Source organism: Apodemus sylvaticus, chromosome 2, assembly GCF_947179515.1.
Source record: "Apodemus sylvaticus chromosome 2, mApoSyl1.1, whole genome shotgun sequence".
In the NCBI taxonomy this organism is placed as follows: Eukaryota; Metazoa; Chordata; class Mammalia; order Rodentia; family Muridae; genus Apodemus; species Apodemus sylvaticus.
Genome location: NC_067473.1, coordinates 61,177,107 through 61,201,249, shown reverse-complemented (window position 1 = coordinate 61,201,249; position 24,143 = coordinate 61,177,107). Strand labels below are relative to the sequence as shown.

Genomic DNA, 24,143 nt, shown 5'->3' with positions numbered 1-24,143 from the left:
TGCTAGCCCCTATCCATAAAAGGTCAGAAAGTGTGTTTCTTCCTTAATAAACAGAAGCATTTCTGTCTTAGTTTCTTTTCCTGTTGCTGTGATAAAACAGCATTAAAGTCCAGGGGGAAAGTGTTTCGGCTCATAGTGCAAGAGTAAAGGCATTAGAAAGCAGGCAGAAGTAAATGCACGCTGCTCCTCATAGTCCAGGATCCTAGCCCAGGAATGCTGCCACAGGCCACTGAAAGATCTTCCTACCTCAGTTAATGTAATCTTAGGATAACTGTCCCACTGGAACGCCCAGAAATCTGTCTGCTAGGTGATTATAGATTGTCAAATTGACAATTAACGTAGATCTCATTTTGCCTCCCTTGTGAATGACAATGGTTTTTTCCTCCATAACCTCACATCAAAACACTTGAACACAATAACCTATTGCGGTTATGGCAAGAATCTGTGCCATTTCAATTGATGGCGTCTCTAAAGGTGAGACTGTCCTTTTCATCAGCATTTACTCTAAATAGTTGACTGTCTTAGAGCATTCTTTATCACCAAAGCTTTCTAAGGTATTAGACAGGAAAAAACAGGCTTAAATTCAGAAACCATATGTGCAGGGGAAAATGACTGGAGGTAACAAAGCTGTACTGGTGTTTAATAGACACCCCTCAACACATCCACCTACAGTCTTGTGTTTTTTTCTCACATATTTATACCTTGATCCAGTGAAAGTTGATTGAGTAGTTACCATGTACCACAGCTTCCTCATGCTGCCCATGAGTTGGAAGGGATCAGGAATCATCTGAGAAATGTGGGCCTGAGTAGCCAAAGAGAATTTTCCATATGTCCTCACTGTGTTCAAGATAAGGTTTAAACTCTTAGCTGGTATATTTGATGCTTTCCTACTGCTGTCTTAAAATTCCATGACCAAAAGCAACTTAAGGAAGAGTTTATTTTGACTCTGAGTGACAGAGTCAATTGCAGCACAGAAGGCACAGTGTGTCAGTGGAAACAGGAAACTGACTGACGACATTTTTTATCTCTACACAGGAAACAGAGGGAACAGGGAGTAAAACCCCAAATCTACTTTGTTGGCCATATTTTTCTTTGAGAAAGGGATAGTATGTGGTTCAATGTCTTCTGTAGCATTAATGGATGCTGATGCTTATTGACTGGATCCAACAATAATTGAGTTTTGCAAAATGTCCGCACCACTAGTTCTGGTCTATGTCTATCAATGTTCCTGGAATGTTTCAAGGAGAGACTCCCTTTCACCTTCTATTTGGTCACTTAGTCGTGCACTTTTGCATGGTGGCTGATTCTTATTTTCATTATTTATTTTCAAGTTAACAAGTTGGCTCACGGGCAACCTCAGATAGAGAGTACATTTAAAATGGCCTTGAACTTTTCAGACACGCATCCCATCATGAATTTGGGTCTGTGGTCTTCTCCTTGGGTTTGGTTGGGCTTCTGAATTTGCGGTGAGTCAAGGACAGTAGGAGCCTGGAGAGATGACTCAGGAGGGAAAGGGATCAACATATAAGCCTAAGGACCAGAGTTCAGATCCCCAGTACCTATGTGAAATGTTTGATGTGCTAACATGTACCTGTAATTCTGGTGCAAAGGAAGCAGATACAGGAGACTTGCTGTAAGCTGTTTGGTACAAATGGATGAAGCCTAGGTAGGGAGTGAGAGAAGAAGACACCCAGTATCTAGATCTGTTCTCCATGTCACACATACACACACACACAAACATAAAACTGCACACACACACACACACACACACACACACACACGAAGAGAGAGACAGAGACAGACAGACATGGGTATGCTATTGTATAACTTCGCAACTTCTGGAGTTGGAACATAAAAAAACATGAAGCAGTTAGGAAGTGGACACCTCTAATTGGTAGCAATTTTGCAAATTCAAAGTAATACTTCATACATGTCTGTTTCCAATCAGTGTCATTTCTAAATAGTGAACTCGTATGTGGGTGTGCCCATAAATGACAGCCAACTATGTAGACCTGGTTAAGGAATGAGGCAAACAAGAGCCCTGTCTTGGAGGTACTCACAGGGCCAAGACCAAGGAGAAAACAATAAATGTCAGGAGAGAGCCGGGAAACACTAGAAATACCAAAAACAAGGGTGCCTGTTGGGTGGTGCTGTCCCTAATTATTCCCAAGGTAGGTAGGTGTCTCTAGAGTGTAGTGGCCTATCAGAGCAAGCAGCCTGAGGGCACATGTCCTTGATGAGCTACAAGTAGTGGCTTAAGTTGACTCTACAAGTAATAAAACTACAGTCCTGGAAAGAGGTGGGGCAGAAACAGACCTTCAAGCTGTTGATGGGGATGAAGTTGCAAGAGGGTCAGGCATGATGAGACTTGTGCCAGACTCCAACCTGATGTGGCCTGAATCTCTACCCCTGGGGCTTCTTAGACAAATCAACAAATTGGCATTGATGTCCAAGTGGATGGGCAAAGGTGAGGTAAGAAGATGAAAGGGCCTGGTGAGTTACAGAGGTGTTTGGATGTTGTGGCCCATTGTGAACATTAGAAAAGCATTAAAGAATCCTAGACTTTACTGCAGACAGTTGGTCAAAGGATGAATCCATTAAAGGAGGTAGGAAATGTAAGAGCATTGTGCAAGAGCTGAGCTCTGAAATCTACCTAAGAAGTCAGCATGTACTTAAAAGTGAACAACTGAAAATCCATGATTGGAAGTCAGGGGATCTCCGTAGGTTAGAGAGATGGCAGTGGAGGGTCTGCTGTCCCCTCTCTGCTGACCTTTGGCTCACTGGGGTGAGGAGGGGAGAAAAATAATATATGGGATTTGGTAAAGAGGGAATGGAACCTAAAGTCATGACAACTATAATTTCCTTATAATTTCGCACAATATGAACAGTACAAAGTCTCAATGGATAGTGTCGATTGTGTGATACAATCTCCAATTTTTGTGACTGCAGTTGTTCCCAGGGCAGAAAATCCTGCCTTAGAAAAACAGAGTTAACTCTGTTTCACTATTTAAGTATACAATTAAGAGCTGTATACTTTTGAACATTATGTGTTCTGTAAATAACCCTGGCTAAGTATTTCTAAATATTCATATTCATATAACTCTATCCAATGGTAAAGTATTGCTTTTCTTCATTTGGTATGAAAGATTTTTTTCTGTTTAGTCGTTTAGCTTCAATTCACTGAGGGTATTCTATTGATTATATTTCCAAGAAGGTAAATTATGTAAAATTATAAGCATGCGCTTGAGATGAATGTCTAAACAGAATGGTATAAGTACTTAAAATTGCTGTTTTTAAGTATATACTTAAAATGACTTCCATATAATATAAAACCTTAACTACTAGGTCAAGCTTTCTTGCAGCAAATTATCTTTTTTCTTAGAAATTGACATGTCTGAAATCATTAAAGGCTGCCTATTTTTAAGGTTATGCAATAAACTCATAAATATTTTTGTACATTGCTTATAATTTAAGAACACCCAAAGAAGAGGAAGCTCAGACTGATTCTTGAAAGGAGATTTTTAAACTGAATTACTGGAATGGGGTGGGGGGGAAACCTATGTCTTTTAGAATGTTTATCTTGTAATTGCAAACTTCAAAGCGAAGTCTTCAATTGACTCCTTCTGTAGTTTGCTTTCCTGCTAATTAAGATGCCCGCTCACTGGGTACCAAGTATCCTGATTGCCTTCTTGGGTTTCATGGAGCCCATAATCAGGCATTGTAACTTGTATTTGTTTCTGCCACAATTTTTTGTTATTATGGCCAGGAAGGGCCTTTCATGTTGAGTCTGTTTCTAAGTAATTTAAAACTTTTCAAGACAGTTCAAAGCATGATTCGCATGGAGGAAGTGGGACCCTCATTAGCAATTCAGGCTCCTCAACTTTGAAGAAAGCACATTGATCTCTCTGTTAATTGAAATTAAAATGTGTAAGTTCTTTTACATTTCTGGATGAGCAAGGCAAAGGAAAGGGCTGGTCAGTCTAGGGGAGGGGAAGTATAAAGCCCAGAGCGATTCCCAAGGGCTGAGGTTTTATACTTCTGCATAATGTGATCTCTTTTGCTTTTTAGAAAATGAAATGCCAATTTTATAACACACATAAATGTAAAAACTGAAGCGAAAGCTAAACATCTCGCGGGAACACCTACAGAGAGATACTCACATTCCACTTTCTGATGCCTTTCCTCCTGGTGACTTCGGTTTTTATGTTTGAAAACACACATAAAGTTTAAAAAGTGGTTTTATAATTTTTTTACTAAGAGGTTTTTTTTTTTTATGTCATTGAATTGATACCTTCTTTCCCAGGGTTTGTCATAACAAAGCAACAGGAAATTCACACAGAGTTTCACACACCATTACATCAGCATGGCGGCAGGCCTTGTGCTCCATAGCAGGGTGGCTCTCTTGGCATTCAGCTTCGAAGAAGCATCCTACGAATGACAACCTGGGCTTCATTATATAAGCACATCACAATTTAAATAATAATCATTCTTTTTTATGAAGCTTTCATGTTTCTGATGCTTGGTGTCATAAATAACTCTGATTAATGTTGTATGTACACTCTGTGAGTTCAAGTTGTTTTGACAGATCTCCAAGGAAGAGAGTATTGATTCAATGTCATAAATGTTTTTAGAATTCTTAGTAAGAATTATAAAACTACTTTCTTTAGTATTTACAGACACAATAGAAATAGGCAGAGTAGTAAGAGCTGATTGAGGTGTGAAACTATACAGTTAAGAGAGGTAATGGGAACACAATAAATTTATAAAGGAATTAGGTGTGTCTTGTGAGGCTGAACTTTGCAACAAGTGGTTAACAGCTCACTATACAACACAAATGACAAGAATAGTATTGTTACTCCACCTTCTGTAGGGTTGCCCTGGGTCTTTCCTTGAATCTCATTTTCTTCCTTCCACTTGTTTGTCAGTGCACCCTGTCCTGTTTAATCTGCCTCCACAGTAGTCTTGTTCCTAGCCAACTGCACGTATGGATTCGTCTCCCCCTACACCTGCACCGTTCTTATCTCCTTTCCATCCCTATCACTGTCAAACCCACTCCCCAATTCTACCTGTTCCCGTTACATATTTGTGACCTTTGGCTTGTTTTGTGAGCCATTTAGTTTAACCAGGGCATCTGTGTGACCATTAGATTGGAACAATCCATTGGAGCTTGCTGGGGTCGCCTGTGGATATGAAGGCAGTGACTTCCCATCTCAGCGCAACTGTAAAGACACAGACTGTCCCACAGACAGTGGCTTTAGACAATATGAAGGTGTTCTGTATACATTTATGTATAAGTCTAAGGCTCTGTAGAGAAGCGGGGCATTTGTGCTCTTTTTGCATTGCTTTGTGTCCTTATGTTGCCTCTCTGCCTCTGTCCTCTCACCTTCTTTCCTCCCTCCCTCTCCCCACCATAGAGTGGCCTTTGTGATTATATTCTGTCTACTCTCAGGTCCCAGAGCAATTGCTCTTCCTTCTCAGCCTTTGTTTACTTACATTGGAAAATGCATTTCTGCTGTGCATGGGATTCATGGTTTTGATGGGTTAGAACACAGGCATCCTTTGGTGATGGCGGCACAGGCTTTTCTCTGCACACTGCACTGATGTTCCTTGTGTTTAGTGTGTTTTAGTTTCATTGATTTTTATGAATCTGAAAGTTGATTTTTATCCATGTACTCTCTGCTCTCTTATCCTTCCCTATGTGTTCAGTTAAAGAGTTTGCTAATTACTCTCCCACAGATGGTGGAATAACATGAACTATTCCTGCCTGTGTTGCTGAGATCAGTAATCTCTATCGATCTGTTTCCATCTTCAGCAACCCATTTCTTTCTGCAGGATCCAGGTTGCTACTAAGCTTTACTGTCAGATAATTTCATTGTTTCCTTCCGTATGGGTCATGGTTTCTTTATGTGTCAGGATCCATTGATTATCTACTCATTAGATGGTTCACTGAATATAATCTAAATTATGGTTTATTGTTAGCTAGTACATATTGTTTTAACATTTCCTTTTTTAGTTCTTTCTTTACAAGTTACAAAATGTGTCTAATATAAATGATGAATACTAAAAAGTTGGAAGTTAAAAATATCAGTAGGAATGTGTTTCTTTCCAGATTTATACAGATCTGTCTTATCACATTTCTCAGGATATATTGTTGACTCTCACTATTTTAACTTTCAGGATATTACAGACTTTAAAATTAAGCTTATTTCTTTAAGTAGCTTTAAAGCATAGAGATTTTCCCCTAAATTGTGCCATAGAGCCTCAGGTTAGTGTGTTTTTAAAGGCTATGGAATCTATCAGGAATTTTTCTTCCTTTTTTTTTCCTGTCATGATATTATGTTGGTACTACGTAGAATCTGTGCCCATTGAACAGAGATAAAAACAGCATATACATGCAAGTCCTCTCAGTGAGAAAGGGTACCTAGATCTTTCAGTCCTTATCTTGTCATTAAGAGGGAATTTGTAAACACACGATAGGTAAAATTTTTAGTGAATTTTAGACCTCTTATGACATAACTAGGAGGAGGGTTTTCAAACTCCCTTCCTTTCTTAAACTGTCCTACTTTAATTTGACAGTGACTGACTGAACATTAATTTTATGGTAGATGCAGAGAAATGAAGAGTGATAATTCTAGATGGGATGAGGTTGTATTTAAGAACATGATATTGTTGAATTTTAGGCATAATCTAGAATCATAAACTACTAGTTTAGAAGAGGATCATAGAAGTAAACCCAGACCAGGCACAGTTGAGGAGATGGACGTAGGATCAGTTTCTCTGTGAGTAGTTAATTATGTGGACAACTCACTGGGGAAGTATTACTGCTGCAATTGCTACTTAGGCTTACTAACAGCAGCCAGTGAGACTTTGTAGCACACTGGTATTCAGAGTTTAATTCTTGATGACCTGGGGAGAAAGCAATAAAAATTAATGATATTACTCTATGGAGAGAGAATGATTGCAGAAGCTTGTGTGGGACATTGTGAACTAACCAGTCATAGTGCCACGAATTATCTAGGTAGAATTTCTTCCTTTTTGACTGGCATCGTGTGTCGGAGCTGGAGGAACCCTTATGAGCTGGTTTTACTGAGGCTATTGAAGTACAGAAGGTGAATGAGAGGATGTCAAAGGAACTGAAAAGCAGACAGCCTGTAGATTCATCAGTCATCAAGTAGACAAAGTCCCTGTCACTTCTGGTGCTAGAATGAGTGGCTCTAGATGGTAATATTAGTCCTAAGGGACCGAGGACATAAAATAAGTGATGCAACTTTGGAGAGAGACATGACAATCCAAGAAGGCGTTTGATTGGCTTTGTCATGAGGGTTGTAAAGCAGAAGTCAGTATTCTTTATTTTGTTGTTTGTTTGATATTTTATTTATTTACATTTTAAATGTTATCCCCTTTCCCAGTTTCCCCTCCCAAACCCCTCTATCCAACACCCTTTCCCCCTGCTTCTTTGAGGGTGCTCCCCACCCAACCACTCACCCACCCACCCACTCACACTTCACCACCCTGGCATTTCCCTGCACTAGGGCATTGAGTCTTCAGAGGACCAAGGGCCTCCCCTCCCAGTGATACCAGATAAGGCCATTCTCTGCTACATATGTGGATGGTGCCGTGGGTCCCTCCACGTGTACTCTTTGGTCAATGGTTTAGTTCCTGGGAGCTTTGGGGGGGGTCTGGATAGCCAACAGCCTTTGATAACATCTGTAACACTCATTAGCCAACAAGAACTTAAAGACATCATAGCTACAAATTAATTCAATATGGAACGCTTCTGAGGAAGTGACTCAGGTACTCCCAGAGATAGCCAGTGTCCATTTTACACAGTAAATACAGCTGTGCCAGGAAAAAGATGAATACATGTTTATGTATCTTTCATGTTGAGGATTCATGCTATGTAGTGCATGTGGAGGTCAGGGGACAGGGGTAGAAGGGAATGGATATTCTCCTTCTACCATGTAGGTCCTGATAGAACTGTCTGGATTGGTAGCATGTGCCTGTATCTGTTGAGCCATCTTGACAGACCTCATGCAAGATTAATACAAAAGGTGTGCATGTGTGTGTGTGTGTGTGTGTTTTATCTATTCTCATCAAGTAATTGACATCAGTATAATAAAAATAAAAAAGACAACGCACATACTTTACCAATTTCAAAATTGCATTTCCTCATACTTGAGTGTACAGCCTATAACTTGGACAACATTTGTCTTTCTACCAAAAACCTCTTCAAACTCACATTTTTTTCAATAAATAAAAGTGATAAAAAATAAATAAAGAAGAGTACTTTATTCAAGACATTCTGGAAACTTGAAAATCTCACATCTAATGCTATTATACTTAAGAAATCAATTCTGTAACTAATTTAGAAAACCAAAACCCCAAATGTAATTAGAATAGTGTGATTGAAGAAAAAAAGGAAAAATGGTTATTTCACTATCCTTACCAGACCAAAAAAAATCAAAATACTTTTTAAAAACATGTCATTAAATTACTGGTGTCTGCATACCGACAGGAATAAACAATAGAAATATATAGAGAAAACTACATTCATATTTCTGGAGACATGACCTTGTGGATTTCACAATATAATTTATTGAGTCAAGGGCATTAGAAATAGTTGTCAGTACATGTAGAAAAATATAATCAATATAATACTCCATATCATACACAATGATATATATATGTGTGTGTGTGTGTGTGTGTGTGTGTGTGTGTGTGTGTGTGTGTGTGTGTATCAAGCGGAAAGAAAAAGCAAAGTAGTTATCATATCTTCTATCGTTTGAAATCTTGGTGGTGGTGGTGACATGTTTTTATTGTTTCTTTTTTATCAAAGAAGATGTTACTCTACAGCTAATCTGACCTGGAATCCTCTTCTAGCCTCCAGCTTCAGCCTCTTCAGTACTCATTCCTCTTTAGTACAGTTGAGTTTAGTACTCTTTAGTACAGGCCTACACTACCACACTGAGCACTACCGTTTGGCTCTTGAATGTCCTTTGAAGGCAGATGTGCTGAAAGTTTGGTCTCCAGCCCATAGCTTTATTGGGAGGAGATGGGAGAACCTTTAAGAAGTGGAGCCTTGTAGGAATAAGCTGGGCCACTGGCATCACATCTCTGAGGGAGTATCAGGACCCTAGCTCTCCTCTGTTATTATTGCTTTTTCTATGATGTGCCCATACCACAATGTGCTGCCTTGGTTTAGGCCTAAATATAACACCCAAGTGACCACAGATTCAAATTGTGAGCAAAAATAATCCTTTGATTAAAAGCCAATTATCCCAGCTATTTTGCCACAGTAATGGCTAACTAACTTAGCATCTCTTTTTTAAGGAGTCTCCCCATTTGTGGCTAAGCCTCCCCTAGAAGTCATCTCTATCTCTGACTCACAGGAACAGCCTCAGCAACAGGCCCACTTCTCATGGAGTTAGTAACTCCCTTGTGTAGCAATAGGAGATGGCAAACTGGGGGTAGGCACCAGAAAGACCCAGATGATAGGAAAGCAAGGAGCTCCCAGTAGGGATGGCATTGGCTAAAATACCCAACAAAGGGGAAGGAGAATCTGTAGAGACCATATCCAGAGGTTAGGCAAGTCCCCCGGTTGACGGATGGGGCCACCCACTCATCTCAAAATTTTTAACCCAGAATTGCTACAGTCTAAAGGAAATATATGGACAAAGTGTAGAACAGAGACTGAAGAAAAGGCCATCCAGAGACTGCCCAACCTGGGGATCCATCCCATATACAGACATCAAACCCATATACTATTGCTGATGCCAAGAAGTGCTTGCTGACAGGAGCCTGATATAGCTGTCTTCTGTGAGGCTCTGCCAGAACCTGACAAATACAGATGCAGATGCTTGCATCCAGCCATTGGACTGAGCAGGTGGACCCCCAATGGAGGAGTTAGGGAAAGAACTGAAGGAGCTGAAGGGGTTTGCAGCCCCATAGGAAGAGCAACCTCTACATGCACTGCATAGCATGAATCCTCAACATGAAAGATACATAAACATGTATTCATCTTTTTCCTGGCACAGCTGTATTTACGTTCATACTGTGTAAAATGGACACTGGCTATCTCTGGGAGTACCTGAGTCACTTCCTCAGAAGCGTTCCATATTGAATTAATTTGTAGCTATGATGTCTTTAAGTTCTCATTGGCTAATGAGTGTTACAGATGTTATCAAAGGCTGTTGGCTATCTGCAGTAGATCTGGATATGGGTTCCTGAAGTATCAGTCATTGATCCTCGGCTCCTCTTCCCCTTCCTTGGACAGGCGGCCCTGCAAGTTGGGGGCCATGGAGAAAGGCTGCACCAGTGTCGGGAAGTGATGCTTCTGACGTACAAGTCCATCCCCATGCAAGTGGACGGGGAGCCATGTAGGTTGGCACCTGCCATGATTCGGATCTCCTTGAGGAATCAGGCCAACATGGTACAGAAGAGCAAACGGAGAACCTCCATGCCTTTGCTCAACGAGTGAGTCCGTGCTTGCCTTCCTGGGGACATGGGGACACTGGAAAGCAGAGGGCAGGGCATGCGCATGCTCTGGGGACCTCACTGTGTTAGAAAGGAGAGAAAAAGTCAAGACGGAGCCATAGGCCCTTGACCGCTCTCACGGGAACACATTCAATCTCACCTTGTTTATCTTACAGCTATTTGACCTGCTTTTTGGTAAATTTTGCTATATGTGAAATAGATGATTCTACTTCGCTAATCATTTGGGGGTATATTGTGTTCAGATGAACTAGTTTTAATATTTAGTTCGGTTTATAGAGGCATTTTTTCCCTGCCTGTCAGTGAGTGGTCCTTCCCCACCTTTCCAATTTGGGGTCCCGTGGTCTCTGATGATCAACTCAGTTTTGCCTTCCAAGGCAGCATGTACTGTCCATTCTGAATTCAACTCACTGTGTCTACTTTTAAACACCCAGTAGCCCTTCCTCTCTATTTGCTTTCTTTTTTTTTTATTTAGGTGTTTTAATAAACTGATTCAAGGTAAGGCGATAAAGATTAGGTAATACAAGATAGATGTTCATTTTCTAGTCTACTTTATTCAATTGGTGACTTAACTGTCTGCTCAGGTTTGAAGAAGAGAGAAGAGGATTTGGGTCACTTTTTTGAGTATCTTATAGAGATCATGCCTCTATGCCTAAGGTCCCTTCAGGGTCTCGGGTCACTCATTCTCTGTCACAGTGAGGGGCCTCCAAGGCTCACCTCCTGTTTGCTTTCTGTTGTGCATGGTTACCGATTGTACTGAATGGCTGGCTTCCCGGCGGTGCCTGCAGGGAAGGGGCATGCTTTGCCATGTGTTCATGAAGCCAAGGTGAGAATCTGCACAAATTCCCAAAATAACTGATGACGCAGGTGCCATAGCTCCTGTCACCTCCCTCCGTGCTAGCATATGCGCAGGAAGAGCACCAGACAGCACTCTCCAGGCACTTCGGCTTTTGCCATCCGCTTCTAAGTTTGAGGCTGGCGTGAGAAGTCCGCTTCCTCTGTTCTTGGAGTCTGGACTTCCTGGAACATTGGCCCGCCCGGTTGTCTCCTCAAGCTTCCGTTCACTCCACTCACTCCGAGGTGACAGTTCTTGCTTTATTTACATTTTGCAGCTGGCAAAACTCTTGGCTCATTTGCTGATGCTTTCTGTCCTTGCCGCCTTTTCCTTCTTCTAGGTTGAAGACATAACTTGAGATTATATATTAAAAGAGATGAGATGACAACAGTTGTACGTGGTTCTTTACATTTCTTCTAGATATGCTAGTCAAATCATGACACACTGGTTTGGCAGGAACCTAAGAACCAATGAATAGAAAGCTACCTATGAATTTTTACATTGGCCAAGGGGCCCATGTCACTTGTAGATCATTGGTAGGAAAAGACAGAATAAAGATCAATGAGGTCACTATTGCTCAAGTGAAGAATATGCTCTCATGACCTTTTGAGAAGTAAACCTCTTCGAATGTTCAGTTTCAGACAATGTTTATGCTCTGTCAAGAAAGAATATGTCTTCTATATGTAATCCTGTTGATTAGGATTCATTTGGTGTCCTTTACATGCAAAATAAGTACATATAATGTTGTATTTTGTCCTCCAGGCATGAGTGTCCTATGATACTTTTCTTTCATTCACTTGTACAGATGTCCAAGAGCAGACTCATCTAATAAAATTCTGACACTTTCTACCTGGGGAAGAGTTCCCAACATATCAGCCTCTTTTGACACAGAAGACCATATCTGATGGGAGTCAGAGCACACTATTCACATTTTTAAAAAAAGAATTAAAAATTGAAAACATATACAAAATATACACCACTATATTTAAAAGAAATCAGTAGGGATACTACGTTTTTGAAGAAAAAGGAATAAACCTGTTTATCGTGTCAAACTTGCTCACTAAGCCTGGCTTTCCCTCTCCTTAATCTGTTTTCTTTTCTATAGTAGTTAGATTATGTCTACATCATCATAAAACATCTCTCTCCCCCCTTCTCTCTCTCTCTCTCTTTCTCTCTCTCTCTTTCTCTCTCTCTCTCTCTCTCTCTCTCTCTCTCTCTCTCTCTCTCTCTCTCTCTCTCTCTCTCAGATCTTACACCTTCCCTAGTATTTCTAAGTAGAGTTTCAAGTTTAAAGTCAACCTTGATTTTAAGACTTTTTCTTTAACTTTCTGTTCCTTTGAGGTTCTTTCAAACTCGCCCATCATTGAGTGATGGAAGAGATATTGAAAGGTCAAGCTACTCCCCTATTTCTCTGTCTCCCTTTCTGCTTGCCTTCCTTTTCCTCCTTCCTTTTTCTATTTATTTACTTAATAAACTAAAACTGCCTCTATTGCTTGCTTTGCCTGTATAAATTTTCTTGCTAGAAGGAGAAGACATACCTTCTTCTATACCTGTGCCATAAAATTTTTATGTCAAAGGCACAGGCCTTTGTGTGTGTGCATGTGCCACTCTTTGTATTTATGTGTGCATGTGTGTATGTGTTCTCAACAGAGGGATGGGAGCTGCTTGGTTCATCTAAGGAACTGGCCTTCTTTCATCCATGTTACCTGGGAAGACTTGCTATTTTAATGTTCTGGTTCCCTGAATAACTGCTTCTTCCTCTTCCCCTAAGTGCTGCTGTGTCTCACACATCTGCTCTTTCTTTGGGATGTTGAATCTCAGGTCTGTGACTTCAGCCTTGGCTCTTTTCCAAAACTAAAAACTATTCCCCAAACACTGTAATTGCCAGTTTTTCCTTAATGAGGTTTTGTGGCAAGCTCAGATTACACACCAAGAGCCAGACCCTTAACTCTGCTGCCTTTGTGTTTCCTTCTCCTCCATGAGTCTGTTCCTCACCCAGGTGCATGTGCATCAAGGCTCTCTGTCCCCGAAGCCGCCTTACTCACTCCACTTTTCCACGCCTAGCTGTCTAGCTAGCACTTTCCTTGAGACCAGCTTCAGTTTATCTTACTGCACCCACCTTTCCTGTTCATCGGGAGACTGCTAATGTGCGCTCACAGTTGATTCATTTCCCAGTTTACCAGGCTAGCCCTCTTTAGAAAGATGACTTTTTAACTATACCAATTAGAATCTCCCTGTTCCTTATCTTCACGAATGGTTTTGGTATTTTCCGTCTTCTTCCTGATCGCCTTTGTCCCAGGGGAGTTACAGCCTTTCTCCATCATCATCCTTCTTCTGCCCCTGGATTTCCTTCTCACAGGGGTCCCCCTTTCTTCTTTCATCTGCCAGCCTTGCTCACAGTGCAGAACCCAATCTATGTATCACGCCCACCAAGCACTGTCCTCTAGCTGATCCTAGCGGCTACTGTACCTCTTGGTGCCGTTTCCACCACATCACCTGTCCACCTAGAGCATCCCTCATCTGTTTGCTTCTCTGTCTGCTCTGCTCTGTGCGGAGGGCCTGGGCCTTTCCACTCAGGGTACCCTGTCCCTGGCTGGCATCGTCTCTGAGACATAAACACACAGAAAAGGCGACTCACAAGTGTTCTTCATTATGCTTCTATTTCTGCTACATTTCTTGGGAACTATTAACAGAATAACTGTGTAAAACCTCACGAATATAGAGGTCATATAGAATATGTTTGGAGGATGTTTTACTGCAAGTGCAACACAAATATTGAACCAATTAGATATGATTACATGAATAATCAGGAGTCTCCATGAGTGATTACTGAGTAGTAGGCCTTCATGAAGTCATTCTGTCCACATTTATTATGAAAGGAAACATATTTACCAATTTTATTAGTATATATAAAATAAAATGTGTTCACTAACTGTTATTGGCAAGGGAAGATACTTTATTAGAGCATATGCATCTACACAGGCTATGGAGTCTAATAAATATTTTCCACACAAAATGTTATAGAGATTTTTGTCTAGGTTTTTTCCCCCTAATATCCTAGCCCCCCCCCAAAAGCCAGATGTATTTCATTATGTTCTGTATTGTGAAGCACATTGAATGTGATCGGAAGTTTAAAATAACTGGTGTAAGAGGGATGTTTTCAGCTAGTACCCTTGGGTTCGTTAGCAATTATGAAAGACTGTCATTTTGAATAAAGGCAAGAGTGCTAGTTAGCTAACTTTGGATTGGGCAACTGGATTCCATCATCCTGGGCTACAGACTTGTACTATTGGTTTCAACAGAGAGTCCTTGAAGATAACATGGGCAGAACACTGGCGTAAACTCATGGGTGACCTTCTGTGGGAATATATGTCCCCAGTAGGTAGAGAAACTGGGGACTGCTGCTCTGCACTCAGAGAAGTTTAAATGAGAGAAAAGAGGGGAATGGGACAGGGTGAGAGTGAGTTTGGGGGTCAGCTTGTTAAATTGCACAAAGTCTATTTTCTAATAGTATTTACGGACTCTTCTCATTGCAAAAGAATGAAGGGGAGATGTTTATGGTCTCACGTTTGTACCTGGAGTATGAGGGACATTAAGGCATCTGAGGGATGAAAAGGAATCTTGGTAAAACTACTGCTGGGGTTCTCAGCAAACCTTTGCTGTTTAGCTGAAGGAAGCTCAAGGTTGTTGAGCCCCTCTTTTCAAAATGGCTCTCTGATGGGACCTCAATGACAAGGATGAAATGGGCTCCCCTCCTCGGGGAGAGGTCAGCGTGCTGCTTTCCAGGCTCAGATGTGGAAGCCTGTGCCTCTGCCCTTGAGTCCTCCTCAATGTCCTGGAGCAAAGGCGCCATTAACAACTCGTCCTGTGCTCACAGCCCACCCTCCTGCTTTGGCCCCGCGCTCTGGTATGTGGCTTGCCTGGAACTAGCCGCTTCCATGTGTCCTGTTGGCTTCATTGCTATCACCGTCTTCTCTGGAGAATTTCCATGGCTGGCTTGATTTCCCTTTTATTTTTCTTTCATCGCTGTTGGTGACGCGCTCATTTAATTTCTGTTTAAACTTTGTGTGTCTCTCTTTTTCTCCCCGGCTTGTTCCTTGTTTGTCCACGCTGTCCTGCTGACTCTGTCTTCGCTGCTCATTCCCTGCCGCCTCTAGCATCCATCAGGTGCAAGCTGCGGACCTGCGGCGAGTGTCTGCTCCCCCCGGCTCCTTCACCATGTGAGTACAGTGCCATTCTGTTTTGACTCTCATTCCCCAACTTCTCCTCAGGGGCAGACTGCCGACGACAGCATCCTTTCCCTCCACAGGTCTGCTGTTGAGATGAGGGAGCCACCTACTCAGAGATGCCCTATTTTTTTTAAATGTGAAATGGAGAGTGATAGAGGAGCTCTTGGTGCTTTGTCTGTCCCCACCCACTATGCGTTTAACTTTGGTCTTTTTATGAGATACTTCAGGGCCCATGGTTGTGTGGGTTGCTGTAACAGCCTACACTAAGCATCATTGTTTTTCAAAATCTGATAAGGCAGTTAGACCCATACCATTACAGATGTATTTCAGGAAGTGCTTATAGCCCTAACATGTGTGGAGCTCATTTTTGTGCCAAAGAGTCACAGCTGTTATACAATGGTCAATGACCATGAACTCTCACATGAGCTAGCAGAAATTTATTATTATGCATGATTAGTGGTTTATGCTCAATGTACTCCAGGGTATTTTAATTTTATGGTGAAATAAAATAAAACGGAAATAGGATTTTTAGAATTTTTTTCTTTAGCATTTTTGGCACTAAACACTGATTTGTACTTCATTCCTTGCTCCATATTGTATTATCTAATATTTATTATGCTTCAGTGTTTATTAGCATTACCATGCTAGGTGCCTTGCATCTGCTATGTAATTCTCAAGATGATGCTATGCATTTGGAATAGTGCCCTTTCTCCCGTATGCATGTTCAAGGTCACAGACTAACAAGTCATAGAATGAGATTCAAATTCATGCAGCCAGGCTTCTAAACTCATGTGGCCTTCCATCTGTCTGGATTCTGAGTGTTTCTCTGAGTGTCTCTCTAGACCCAGCAGAGTGATCACATTGTCAAATAATTCTTCCTTGGTTCGTGCTTTCAGAATCAGTCACACCTCACTGGAGTTTACTGTTGATGAGCCTGTTATAGTTCTTTTTTTTTTTTTTTTTTTTTTTTTTTAGTTTGATTCGGGTTTTCATTGTCTGAACTCAAGATGTATGGGTATCCCACTCCAGACTTGGCCTACTTGAGGTCATTAGCATTATATTCCCTATGAATCTCTGTGTTCTAGACCTATTCACAGACCGTGGAAGAGCATTGTGAAACTAAGCCATAGTTGGTGGGCTTAATGAATGGGAAAATATGTGTCTGTGAGGAACTGTGTAAAGTCTGAAATCTAGTGGTGTTATGAAGTACTTCCTGAAGTTTAGTTGCTCAATCTTGTTTTCAGCTTACAGATCACATCTATTAGAAATCTATGTTAGCTGACGAATGTTTCTTTTTTCCCCTGGCTGAGCACCATGCCCTACTTTATGCTGCAGATATCTAGTGAGCAGCACTGCCCCTTAGTACCTGTGTGGAACACTGGCCTTATAATTGAACAATCAAAACCCAACAAGGTAATGGTATTTCATTTCCAATCCACTGATGCTTACAGGGTAAAATTCTCCACTCTGTAGGCTCCTCAGTAAACTTGTCTCAGAGGATGTCCACGGACTGAGGTCAGAGAAATGAGAAGGCTAGCATGAAGTGGATGTGAGAGCGGTTGAGTTCCATTCCCTAGCAGGGTTGTGTTGACAGTGCAGATGTGAGGCTATTGATTTGGTATTCCAGGACCTATGCTATAGATCTTTGTTTCCACAGACCATATAGCAGGCGGTATGCGTGGCTACTTTTAACACCGTAGTGTTAATGTGAAAATATTTTGGGTCCGTGACATACTATTACTGCACATAGGTGTTATACCTCTAAAGCATCTCTATAATAAAAGTTATTAAATCTGGGTGGCGGACCCATCTTAAATAGAGCAAGAAGATGGAGAAAAGTCCAAGCACAGTGGTGCCTTTGGTGCCTTTGCATCATGACCAGTGCTGACTGAGCCTTTTCTGCCCACTGCTTGGAAGGCCCAGAAAGGCTTAGCTTGTTAACTTTTCTTTCCTCCCTCTCAACCAGCCATCCAGACCTGATCCCCTGAACTGTGAGATCTTTGCTTTTCTCGTCTCTCAGAACCTGTTTTAAATAGGTGCTCTTTGGATCTCTGGAGAGGCTCTCTGCTGCTCCTAAAGCAGTGCTGCCTCCCTGAAGGTAGGAGGCACCTAACTTCACCCTTTCCTGGAAAGCACCCTTTTCTCTAGTTTTCAGGTGGCTTTTCTGAGGAAAGCAAGAATGCATGTAGTGTTGAGAAAGTGAGACCTACATTGTTAGGTCGTTGCGTAAATACTAAAATCCAACCACACACAAAATGTCAGCACCAGAGAATACTTTTTAAGTTTTATTTTTTATTATTGTTAAATTATGTGTTGGGGGATGTCTTGTGCACATGAGTGCAGGTGCCTGTGGAGTCCAGAAGATGACTGGATCTCCTGAGGTTGGATTTGCAGGATTTATGCCATCCCAGGGTGGTTGCTGGGAGCAAACTCCTGTCCTCTACAAAAGCAGTGTGTGTTCTAGCCACTGAGCCATCTCTCTAGCCACTAGTATTATGTACTATTTTGGTCCTTTATGACTTCATATGAATTTATGGATTTTTAAACAAAACTGTTGAATTCCCCATTCACTAAATAAGACAACACTAAGCCAAGAATAGCCACATGTACATCTTTTACAATTTAGCTTAAAACTAATAACATCTATGTGAGTTATTAGGGAAGTAGTCATTGAAGAGCACACACGTGCTGCATTTCTTCAGTTCTGGATAATGGTGTAGAATCCTTTATCGAGTTGTTCGAATTGAGCATCTGCTAAAAAGCATATGGAACCTCAAAATGAAGCTTTCTAGAATTTCTAGCCACTTTTCTTTGGGCAACATTTCCTTCTTGCTTTTCTGGCATAAAAATGAAATAATATGATCCGTTTACATCTGACTCACCATTTTCAACTTTCAACACTGCTAATAACTTCAGACATCAGATACTCTGGACTATTAAAGACACTGAGATCAGCAAGCTATGTTTCTGTCCCTGGGAAATGAACACACTAGCATCAGACCTAATTGAATTGACTACAGTGTAATTACAATCCAGCATAACAAGGTTCCAAGTAGAAAGATTTGAGTTGTACTTCCTTGTTAGCAACTTTTTACTGCATATTTGTCACAGTTGGTTGTGTTTTTAACCAATCTTTGAAATTAATATGTGGCAACAGTGTTACTTCAGGTGCAGTCCCCGTGAGTTTTAAAGCAAGTATAAATTCATATAACCATCACCGGAATACAGATTACATCGCTAATGTCACTAATTTTCCTCTACAGTACTACCCTGTGTTCCATCCAGATATCATTAGTTACTTTCACCACCCAACAGCTAGCAGCCACAGATCACCATAGATTTGTGCCTTTGAGAATTCCACAAAGATGGAATCAAACAATATGTCATCCACCTCAGCTGCTATTTTTGACCAAACATAACACCTTTCACATTTATCTGACTTGTCATATGGAACATGCCTTTGTTGGTTTTCTTTTTGAGCTGCCTTCCACCCTGTGGCTGTTTCCACTCACTCAGTGGATACCTGGATTGTTGCCGGTTGAAAGTGATTGTTGACATGGCTCAAACCATTATGGAGTAGATTTTGTATGAACAAAAGTTTCCACTCTCTTAGGTTAAATGTCTAGAAATGAGGTGGTTGGATCCACATGGAAAGATTTGGTTTCCTTAGCAGAACAAATGGAAATGTTTTCAGAGTGGTTTTGCCATTTTGCCTTTCTGTGGATGACATTTGGAGTTCTCTTCATGTCCTGTTGCTTCTGATGGTCAGCAGAGCCATCGCTTTTAACTGTTAATCTCTTCAGTGGCAGTGTGGATTCTTATGCTCTGAACTTAGAACCTTTAGCCCAGCTTAAGACATCTTTTTAGTTTGAATTTGATAGCATTCTCCAGCTTACCAATTAAAATAGCTTGGCTTATTTTATTCCAATCCATAGTCTATATCTCTTTTGCATTTTTTAATCAGCCAGGGTTTCTAGTGTGATGTTGAATAAGAGAGGTCACTTGCATTGCTGTTGGTTTTAGGAAACCTTGCTTCTTTTACTGTTAGGCTAATTGTTTGAGATCCTTTATTTGTGTATTTTCATTTGTGTGGGTGTTTGTTTACATGCATGTCTATGTACCACATACGTTCTTGTTGTCAGCTGAGGCCAGAAGGGGTGTCCTAGCCTCTGAAATTGGAATTACAGGTGGTTGTAAGCAGCCATGTGGGCACTAAGACTCTAACCCAGGTTCTTCGGAGAGCAGCCAATCTTCTGAACTGCTGCATCTCTCTAAGCCCAGTTGTACATTTCTTCTATTGAAGTGTTATCTATCAGGGCTTTTTGCAAAAGACTCTGACATTTGTTTGTTAGAATTTACCAGTGAGTGAAATCATTTGGGCATTAGGATTTTTTTCTTTCAACCTTTACAAGTAGATCAAAGGAGCTGGAGGGAGAGAGTCAACAGTTGGTAGCACCCGAACCTCTTCCAGATGGCCTGGTTTCACACCTGCCTGTGACTCTAATTCCAGAGGGCCCGACAGTCTCCTCTGACCTCCCTGGGCACAAGGCAAGCACATGGTATGTATACATGCATGCAGCCAAATAGTTATGCTTAGAGAATATAAATAATAAATAACCCGTTGAGTGGTAAATAAAATTATTTCAGAATCTCTAGGACTATTCAGGTTATTTATCTTTACCTTGGTGAATTTTTTATAGTTATTTGATATTTTCAATGAATCTGTCCATTTCTTCTATGTTGGCAATTAATATGTATGGAATTGTGAAAGAATTTCCTTATCTCTTTTATTTCTGTGGCATCTGTAGGCACAGTTCTCTTTTATTCCTGGTATTTGTAATTCAATGCATCTTTTGAAGTTTTTGTTAGTCTTGGCAGAGTTATTTTATCCCCAATCACCAAAATTGTCTGTTGGTTACATTGGCTTTCCTGATTGTTTTTCCATTTGAAATATAGTTGAACTTTGCCCTTTATTATTTCCTTCTGCTCAAAAAAACAAAAACAAAAACAAAAAAACAAACCAAAAAAAACCCCCTCATTTTGTTTACTCTTGTTCTGGTTCCTCAAAGAATTCAGCTTTTCTCCCCTTTGCTGGCAATTGACATAATGAAGCTCAAGCCACAGTTCTGACTGTCCTCAGGGTTGTGGCTGCGATTGTTACCTTGTTTTCAAATGCTTCCTGGTGTTCTTCCATTGGATGACGTGACCATACTGTGTCTCTAGTAGAGGGCCTGGGCAGGGTCTGTCCTCGGGCATTCACATAGACGCACCTGTAGAGAGAGACCCTTGCTTGCCGCTCAGAAACCATCATGACACTGCTCTCTCAGCCCCTTCCTCCTGGAAGTCATTCTTCTCTTTAGTCCTCAATCAGAAAATTCAAGCTTCAGTTCCTTCCCTGTGGTCCATGTTTCCATCTGTGACAGAAAAAGAGAAGCAGAGAAGGTTGATCGCACCCTCTGGGCATCCATGTTCCTGAGAGTAGAAAGGAGATCGTGTTCTTGATGTTAATAATCTTAGCTGTCACACGTGGTGGCTACCAGTGCAGCAAAATGGCCCGAATCTCCAGTGTGAGTGGATGAGGGGACGAAACGTTAAAAGAGAACAAAGGTTTATTTTTTTTCAGTGAGTCGGCATTCTGAGGTGTCGCTTTGTTGAACTCAGCCCAGGCCTTCTCCCAGCTGTCTCCCTGCTTGCTCCTGGGTCCACTTTCAGATTGGATGCTGCTGGAGTCTGGCTGTGGCCTGTGGGAGCGCATCAGCAGGGAAAGATGGCCCACATTCTGACCTTCTTCACCAATCTGTTGCTAGTTTTTACCTTTGAAAGCCCCCTTATGGTTGCTTTATTGCTTTATTTAGTTAGGGAGAAAAGCAGGTGGAGAGGCTTCCTCTGTAAGATAACTGGGCCATCGTGCCAGGCCTGGAGCTTGTCACAGGTCCCTTACCCTGTGGCTTTCCTTATTCCCAACTCAGCAGATGCCCCAGCTCGAGGCAGCAAAGTGCCTGTGCAGACACCAGGGCACTCTGCCCGCCACTGACGTGTGTTAGATATAACACACCACCCAAGGTTATAATTTAGACACACGGGGGATCTGCTTGTGCTGACTTCTGTGGGCTTGCTTGCTGCCCGAGGGAAAGTTCACATACTGGAAGGACAGTGTAACTTGTCATATTTGACCACAGGCTAAATGTTATTCACTTCTGCAAAATTGATTTTGATAAATGAAGGCTTCTTGGTAGAGGATAAAAGTAAATTGATTTTCTTTGCAAAAGTTAAAGAGTTTGAAGGCAAGAAGGGGAGGTATTGTCACGGTGCCGTTTTTAAAGATTTTATTTGGGGCTGGATTTAAGAGTTCCGTGGCTGGAAAAGTACAGATGCAGAATGGAGAACCTTCAGTCTTCATGACTGAAGTCTGCGGTTTCATGTCTACATGCCTCTGAGGGGAGAAGGAAGCTAGTCTCTGCAGTCCATTGAAAATTCTGTAATTGTCTTCTCTAGCTGGCCACATCAAAACTTCCCCGACATTTCCTTAACCTTGTGCCATATATTAAACATCTGCTTTTCTTACTTAGGTGATCGTGACCCTATAATTAGAAAATAAGACTTGTAATTGGAAGATAGACTTGCTGCAGAACACCCTTTCTTTTCTTTCTTTCCATAAACAACTCTATTTCATCAAGAATGGTATTGAGAAGCAACGCAAGTATTGCTGAGAGCATCTGCATGCCTGTCTCTGTGGTCTGCGAGGTATAGGTGTACCTCTAATGCAAAAGGATGGTCCCGCACCTGTGGTTTGATTCTGCAGATCAAGCTCTTGATGGAAATGCACTTACAGACCAGTGGAGCTTCTTCTAAAGTCTGGACAGGAAAATGTCCAAATTCAGATTAATGGATTTAAAAATTTGTATCATACCTGCTGGCTCCAAAAAGAAAGTTTTGAGGACATTAAAAGGTCTAGGCAGCCCAAACATGTTTAAGTTGTTCATTCACAACTAACTCTTCCTGTTATCCTTGTACAATTACCTCCTGAACAGTAGGATTGTAATATGGTTTTCTTATAATTTTAGTGAGCCTACATCACTTCTACAGAAGTAAAAAAAAAATGCCTAGAGGTTTCTATTTTAAAAGATCAGGTGAGAACTGCTCTGTTTATAGAACCGAAAGAAACTAGATCCCAAGGTCAGACAGTGACAGTGACGCAGGGTTAGGTTTGCATCTTCTTGAAAGCAAAGATGTTTGTTGTCTAAGAATCTGCCAACTTTACTTCCCGTCTCTCCTGATACCCGGACATTTAGCGTGCTGTCTGAGGAGACCTCTCATCCTGCTGCCCACCATTGCTCATTATGCGTCCCAGCAGGCCCACGGCCCTCCTTTCCTTCCCTCTTCCTCTTCCGTCTTCCCTGCTGTTCATATGGCAGATGTGCTTGATGGAAGATGATGAGGGCAAAGCACTTCAGAATTACTCAGGCTCTGTCCCAGGCTGCTTCCAAACCAATGCCCAGGCTGCAGCCCCAACAACAGACTTCTCTGGTCTTTAAGTAATTCATGTTTCCTCTTGAGCTCCTTCCCTGTCTCAACTTCATTCCTGTCAAGGAGGGTCATGACAGCATAGGTAAATAGAGCATGGGTCTCCCTGCTAACAGCACACTCCATGCTTCTAATGTAAATATCTTGATAACCCTGCCTTTGTACATCACGGGCCATGGATTCATTATCCTTTTGCATTTTGTTTATAAGATAATTTTGAAAATGCAGTCAGCTCTTGGGATTCTAATTAGCCTTAAAGTTCTGTTCTGGTAAATCTAAGGCATGACTTTAAAGCTCGTTAAAATTTGCCTCAAGAGGAGACATACACAAGATTGGTCATGGAACTGCAGGTCACTTTTGGTTCTGGGTACTGAGCAGGAGGCTAGACACTGTACTGCCTTGGCACACTTAGTTGAGTCCTTACTGTGCTGTCTTCAAGAACCCACACTGATGCTTACACCTGGTCAGAGAGGTGATACGCACTTAGACGGTGCTCAGCATCTTATACTGTGACCAGCTTCAGTACTTCAATAACTGCATTGGGTAATACTTACTATTATGCTTCTATCATAGATGGGAAGACTGAGAAGAATGGTAGGAAGCTTGCTTTCTAACTGTAAGTCAGTAAAGTGAGGATTAAAACACAGGACTATCTGCTTTGAGGACAGTACTAAAGACTATCTTCCACCTTAAGATGAACTCATCATCAATATAAACTCTGGCCATTAGCCATGTGTGAATGTGTATGAGTTAGGCGTTTTAATCAGATTGTACCAGATATAATTTTAAAGCAAAAAGCAGATGTGAGTTGTTAAGAGTTCAGTTTTATACATTTTAGATGTTTTGATGGTTTGAAGCTGCAGATTTCAGCTATTGCTCTAAGAAAAGGTTTACAAAGATATCCATTGTTCTGCCTGTCGTGAGGGTCAGCATCAGGCTCACCAGTTAGAGCCATGCTTCCATCTCCACTGAGGGTCGGCTTCTACAGTCTCCTATTGCAGAGGCTAGTACAGAGTTCAAGGTCCAGCACACTTATGTAAAAGGCCCAATGCATTAAGGATTCC

At 41.4% G+C, this 24,143-nt stretch overlaps 1 protein-coding gene across 3 annotated transcripts in view; it reads left to right on the top strand.

Moving 5' to 3' along the window:
- Positions 1-24,143, top strand: part of Dgki (diacylglycerol kinase iota) — a 453,557-nt gene that overhangs the window by 282,906 nt on the left and 146,508 nt on the right. For all 3 annotated transcript variants that reach the window (XM_052173449.1, XM_052173448.1, XM_052173450.1), the window contains exon 20: positions 10,274-10,473. In XM_052173449.1, coding sequence (XP_052029409.1) covers positions 10,274-10,473 — 200 coding nt within the window. The remainder of the gene's footprint in view (positions 1-10,273; positions 10,474-24,143) is intronic.